Genomic DNA, 6,394 nt, shown 5'->3' with positions numbered 1-6,394 from the left:
TCGCTTTGCGTTGGATGCTCTTTACCCTCCCCACTATGAGGGCTCTGTTGTCTTGGGGAGCGTTGAAGCTTGCTTCTTTTCCATACTTTTCTTGGTCATCAATACGACGACCTATTCTTAATAGAACCGATCTGATTTTCACTACAAGAGGAATTTCGTGCTTCTGCCGGATCCTCCCTATCTCCTGATCGAGCTTGTGTAGGTAGATATTGCCTAGTAGGGCCGATAGTAGTACACTGTTTGGGACGGAGTCAGGGCCCTTCTCACCTCCTACGAGTCGTCCGGCGGAAAACTGTTTCTGAGTGGGGTAAAAGAACTTGGAATCGTCGATCTCTTCCTTCAAGATTGAGATGAATCGATGTCGGTCGATGGTGTGAAAACACTTCCTGATGTCGAATTCCAAAAACCAGCGAGAGGTTCCCCACTCTTCTTTGATCCGTCTGAGGGCCGAGTGGCAGCCTCGACCCGAGCGGAAGTGCGATGTGTCTGGAAACTCGGGATCGTAAATGGATTCGGGTACCATTCTGATCGCCTCTTTCATGATCTTTTCTATGGGTAGAACTACTGTGAGCGGTCTAAACTTCGACCCTTCTTTCTTCATTTAAAAAAAGGGGAGCAAAGCCTGTTTTTTGCTCCCTCAATTGATAGATCAGGGCCCCTCCTGCCGGCCCGAACGAAAGGCTCTTTCAGGAAGTAGTCCCATCACTCTCGGGCCCGGCACCAACCAAGAGGAGGCGGGGCTTTCTCCAATCATTCCGAAGAGCCGAGATCTCGTAAAGGAAAAATTAGCTAGCTCAGCAGGTTTGGACCCGGGTGAATCAGTTCAGTGAAGGAAGGGAGCCTAAACTTAAGGCTTTTCCAAGCCTTGCCGATAGGCGCCTCATGGCTCGCTCAGTTCGCTCGCGGAGTTCTTAGATCAAGTAGATCTGGATAGAGTCTCGCTCATAAAGGAAGAGTAGCGCGCTAGCGCGGCTCGCTTCGCTTTTCGACGCGGAGCTCGCAGCTGTCGAAGCCTGCTTCAAAACTACAGGGCGTGCGTTAGCACTACGGCTTTTCAGCCTCCCTTTGCTGGTTCCGAACTATCACTGATCCCAGAGATCAACCTTCAAACCTTTTTCTTTTAATCTCAGGAAGGCTTTCTCGGGGAGAAAGCAGGTTGGGGAACTGCTAAACGACCTAAAAGAAAGAGGAGACTGACTCTGACCTTTCAAAGCCCTATCTCATCTGGTTGATAGTAGAAGGTACGTACGATGGTACCATGGACATAAACGAGGTCGAGCATATCTTTAATGATTTCAAACTAAAGCGTACCTAAAGCCTGCCCTGGATATGAAAAAGGGATTTGAGCCAGAAGAAGATGAGGATCTATCACCAGATGAGGAAATGGAAACAACTAAGTATTAGTTAGGTTTAGGTTCCGGAAATGGAAATGGTAACAGCGGCCCAAAACAAAAATGGTAAGGTTTTCTTTGAAAAGAAAAAGGAATGGGATGGGGTATGAATCCTTAACTACAAAAGTAAGCACCTCTCCTAACTAATTAGTTAGTATCGAGAGACTAGGCTTTTCATTAAAGTTGAAGGAGACAAACAAAGGTACTCTTGCCGATGGAAGAAATTCCATCGTCGTAAGGGAAGGCCTTGGTCAATCAACTCACCGCCATTGACCAGGGGGGGGGGAACAATCTGATGAGCGAGATCATAACACGTGAACAACAAACCATACCGATAGGTTGATAGTTTTCTGTTGGTACGGCGTGTGGTCACAGGAACAATCGGCGGTCGTAGCATGAACTCAAGAGTACCTTCATTTTACAGCATATAGAGGTGTACCAATCCCACCATGATCGCCAGAGCAAGATTCATTCTTTAATCGCTACCAGATCAAACATGAGACCAGCATCCTAAAAAAGAAAAAGGAACGCAAAAGTTTTTAGAAATCCTTATCTTTCGGCTTTTTAAAGAAGATAGGCCATTACAAAAACAAGGTCTAACAGTCGACTTTCCTATCAGGATTTTACAACCTGAATACCAAGGGACCACTATTAGAAGAGAGCATAATAAGTAAATGCCGACGCCATCTTTTACTTTTTGGATGGTCGGCGGCGCCATAAACTCGATAACCAGCACCGCGGAGTCAATAAATTCAACTAAATAGAATCCTAAAACAATCTTATTCGAGCACACGCGGGACCCGCAGCAATGAAATTCACACAAGCGGCAATCATCCGAGCAGAGAATGGAGAAGGGAAATATACTTTTAATTGTTTTTCCGAATGAGAAAGCCTTTGGCAAACTCCTTGCAAATCCGTTTTTGCCGGGCACAATAGACATATCTGCTCAGTCACAACATAAGGAACCCCCAATGTTCCTCAAAGCCTACCCGGCCTGACTGCTTTAGTTGAATGATCTGATCCCGAAGCTAGCTTTCTACTTAAATTGCTATGACTGGCCAACTAATGATCGGACTACCTATCTTGATGCTTTGAATCTGTATTCAGAGCTTTTTTCCAACTACCGGGACTACTAATTTAAAGTACAAAGCTCTCCTATGAATATGCTACTGCTCTTACTTTCTACCTGAATCCGAGCATTGAAGCAAGCTCTTTATCGCACCATAACCGAGTCTCTCCTTGCAGCTCTGACCAATCCACCCGTCATTGCAAATAACTGCTCCTTACTCTTTGATTGTATGTCCATTTTTGCTTGATGTCTGGCTCACCGGATCTGGTACATGAAAAAGCCATTCCTTTTCGCTTTCCTTCAACCACTCAGTATACTTTTTTACTGGAAGAGTCAAGCGAAAGCAATTTGTTTAGAAGGAAGAGGAAGACCTGGGGGGCTTACGTCCTCATTTCACTCTTTTTGCTCCTGCGAGACACGACTCAACTACTTTTTACAATTGACAGGGTAGCTCGGAGGTCAGACGAGGGGTCTTCCCCATAAAGATAGATTAGTACTGGAAGGTTCAGATGAAGGAAGGGCTGAAACAAGGCACAAACTTTTAAATGGGGTAAAAAAATATGAGCAATCCGTGAGAATAGCCCTATCTCTTATAAAGAAGAAGATAGATAGGTCCACGAGTTGAGACAGAGAAGTTCTGACTAATCAAGTAGGAGTTTACCCACGAGAGTCAGAGGCTGCCTCATCAAAGGGGTATAGAAATAATTCAGAAGCACTATGGCCTGAAGCGAAGGGCAGGAACGAACGGAATCAATGTGTTCCAATTTATCCGGAGTAAGGACAGCAGCTGAGAAGGGGCAAAAAAATAGCGTAGAAAAAAAAGGTAGGACCAGATCATGCGAAGAGCTCTTCGCCCTATTGATTAGGAATCTCGATCAGAAACCACCAGGCCATGTCTCCCGATAAAAGATGATCCCCACAATGGATGTCAGGCCTTGGCTTCATAAAATCAGATTGGATCCGCACTAGAGGATAAGAATACAGATAGGCTGACTAAGAAGATCTGCAAATTATCTTACCTGAAAAGATGAGAAAGGAATACCTGCAAAATAGAATAAACACATGGCACAGCTGGGTGCTAGAATAGTAGTTAATAGAAGTTCTAGTCACTTAAAAAAAAAAATAACCACTGCTTAACTTAATTAGATCGTAGAAGATAAGTAAGCGGGTTCGGGCAGTTAGTCTTATTTGAAGGTAAGAAGTTCGGGTAGTAAGGGCTAGGTTTATATAGGGGCTATATTTTTTAGAAACATATGGTCTTGCTCATTTCCCATCAAGGAATGGAGATTGGGTTGGTGTTTGGAAGGGATTCAGTAAACTGACCTTGGCCAGCAAGCAGAAAAAGGACTGACGTCTTGGGGCGCGCTAGCGCGCGTACTCTTCTTCTGCGAGACTCCATCCAAATCCACCACTTACTCGTTGGTTGGTGTTCCATTCTGTTATCTTATACTATGCTGCCTTCTTCAATTCCATTCTTCGTCTCCCTAGTCGAAGTCTTCTTGCTGGCCCAACCCAACATGCATTTTAGAGTGCCGTGCCAGGGCGATAGGCGCTCCGCAGTCATGCATGATCACCAGAGCCTTTCTTGGCTATGTAAATATAGGGCCGGAATAAGTGCAAGATCCTCAACAAAATGGATTAAGGTGGGCTTCGGATTATTAATAATTTTTTCTATCTTTTTTTTTTTTCCTCAAGTTCTTGTTTGCTGCCGCTATTATCACAATATCCCTCCTTTTAGGGATAAAGCTATCAATGGTGAATTGAGCTTTCGCTATCCTTTTTTTTTAAGAGCTTTTTGAATTTGAATGGAAGAAAAGTAATGAAACCTGCGATGGCTACTGAATAACCTCCTTTGATTTTCTTAATTTTAAACCCTTTTACCTTTTTCTTCGTTCGCCAATCTTCTTCAGTTCTATCCAAGCTCGGTTTTGTCTGAATCTTTGTGGAAGAAGAAGCGGTTCGCCAGCCGCTACATCCAGGGATCCCACAAATCATTAAACCTGGCGGCTGCTCGCTCTTTGATCAGTGATTCACCGGCCACTAGATCGATGAAGAATCTCTCAAAATCCGCTTTTTGATCAGTGATTCACCAGCCACTACATTCTTGGATCCCACCTTATTCTCAAACCTGGTGGCTCGCTTGATTGGCAGTCCTGTAAGCTCATCTTGCATACAAATTTTGGGGGTACCAAGGCCTGCATCCACCAAGAACATTTCTTCCCTTAAGCGTAAGCGTAAAACAGAAGATTGTGAGGCGTTTCCACTACATAATAAGAAACTCGAATTAGATCTTGGAAATGATCGACTCCAATAGATGCTCATCATAAGCTTTTTTTTCCTCCTATTCCTATTGATCAGAAGTATCCAGCAGCGCCACGCCAGAGTGACTTCCGAAGCGCTACGGACGGGACGAAATCCGGCAGCCAGTTGCTGGCTCTGAATAACCAGCCCAGCAAGAAGCAAAATTCTTCCATAACATAACGGGGCGGGGTTGCGCGCGAGCCGAGTGACGTAGGTGCACAAGAGTACTTCGCGCCACAACCATCTCTTTTTATAGGTTCTACGGACCGATGCCTCCTGCTTCATCTGGTAAAAAAGAGTCATAGATATGCCTGTAATTAGAAGGAAGAACCGCCATAAAAATCTTCCTCGTGTATCGTCCTGTAGCAGAACTATGAACGGGAGCTAGCAATCCGGACCGTATTGAAAAGGTTCCTGAGACACAGCATGGAAGAGTCAAAATATTAAGAAGCGAGGTCCAATAATGAAGAAGGGGTAGAATTACTGAATGAATACGAGCTGTGGCTAATACCCGAGGCATAAAAGACGCATTTTCTACGGGATCCCGAAACCACCAGCCACCCCGACCTAATTCATGATGAGCCCACCAACTTCCTGGCGAGATGCCTACGGTTAAAACAACCAACATGTCAAGATCCAATTCGAATTGGTTCCTGGTCCTGGTCAGAGACCACTGTGTTCGCGCCGGCGGTCCAACAAAGAGGCGAAGTAGTGGTGTCTTTCTTTCCATTACGAACGACACGCTTCGCCTGCTCCCTCCCCGTGTCCATTAGCGCTCCTGTCCAGAGCGAAGAGAAGGCGAAAAAAGCGCCGCCGAAGCAGCATGAGCAGGCTTCTATTGCTACGCAACAATAGAGCAGGCGCGCCGCCCACAAAAATGTTTTGAATGATCGGGTAAAGAGCGAGCTTCTTATATGGATATGGGATCCGACGCATCCAGCAGAGCGAAGCAGCGTTCCATTCTTTTCGGCGGCATCCTTCCGCATTGGCGGCGAGTGGAGTGCCACAATCCTATTCATCATTTTTGATCTACATAACCCAAAGCCCATAGCACTGGCGACGTCTCCGGCATAAATGCAAGGAGGATGTATAGCTGATATAGGATCTTGTGGAACAGGATTTGATTCTGCAAGCGGTTCGGTACGAACGAAGAAATTTCGAACAAAAGGATCGGAACTCGCTGATAGGAAAGGAGAGAAAAAACAAAGCAATGCCAAGAGCTCCGTCAATCTGCTGTTCATCGATAGACGAAGCTCTCTCTTTTTCATCTCGTGCCAGATGTAACAAAAGATTAGTCCTTTTTCCTTCTCGCGAACCACGGGAGCGCCCAGCGCCCAGAAGAGCAAAGCTCATTTTCAAACTGGGTCAAGCGGCGCATTAAAAAGGGCTGGCCCGTTAAAAGGACGCTTACTTTGCGAACGAAGTTCAGAATCAACAAGGGTTCCCCGAACGAAGGGAGTGTACAACTGGGGCGCAGCCCCACTTTTTTGTTGGAGAGATAGAATGGAGTTCTTCACGAAGTTCGAGACAAAGGAAAAAAGAAAAGTTTCTCTATAGCCTCCGCGTTTTGAGACATTATGGCTTTGGGGTCGACCCCGGTAACAAAAAAGGAATCCATAAAAACTTGGGATCC

The 6,394-nt window shown here is 45.4% G+C and overlaps 1 protein-coding gene and 2 pseudogenes across 1 annotated transcript in view; 1 reads left to right on the top strand and 2 right to left on the bottom strand.

Annotated features, from left to right (window-relative positions):
* Positions 1–4,455, bottom strand: part of LOC120693815 — a 6,761-nt gene extending 2,306 nt beyond the window's left edge. The window contains exon 1 of the mRNA XM_039977032.1: positions 1–4,455. This exon is cut by the window's left edge and continues 2,306 nt beyond it. Coding sequence (XP_039832966.1) covers positions 1–601 — 601 coding nt within the window. The 5' untranslated portion in view covers positions 602–4,455.
* Positions 4,456–4,789: 334 nt separating this feature from the next.
* On the bottom strand, positions 4,790–5,585 carry LOC120693818 (annotated as a pseudogene).
* A 250-nt stretch (positions 5,586–5,835) lies between these two features.
* Positions 5,836–6,055, top strand: LOC120693856 (annotated as a pseudogene).
* Positions 6,056–6,394: the final 339 nt, after the last annotated feature.

This window comes from Panicum virgatum, unplaced genomic scaffold, assembly GCF_016808335.1.
Source record: "Panicum virgatum strain AP13 unplaced genomic scaffold, P.virgatum_v5 scaffold_183, whole genome shotgun sequence".
Lineage (NCBI taxonomy): Eukaryota > Viridiplantae > Streptophyta > Magnoliopsida > Poales > Poaceae > Panicum > Panicum virgatum.
Note: the sequence above shows the minus strand (reverse complement) of the source record. Positions and strands in the feature narration are given on the sequence as shown.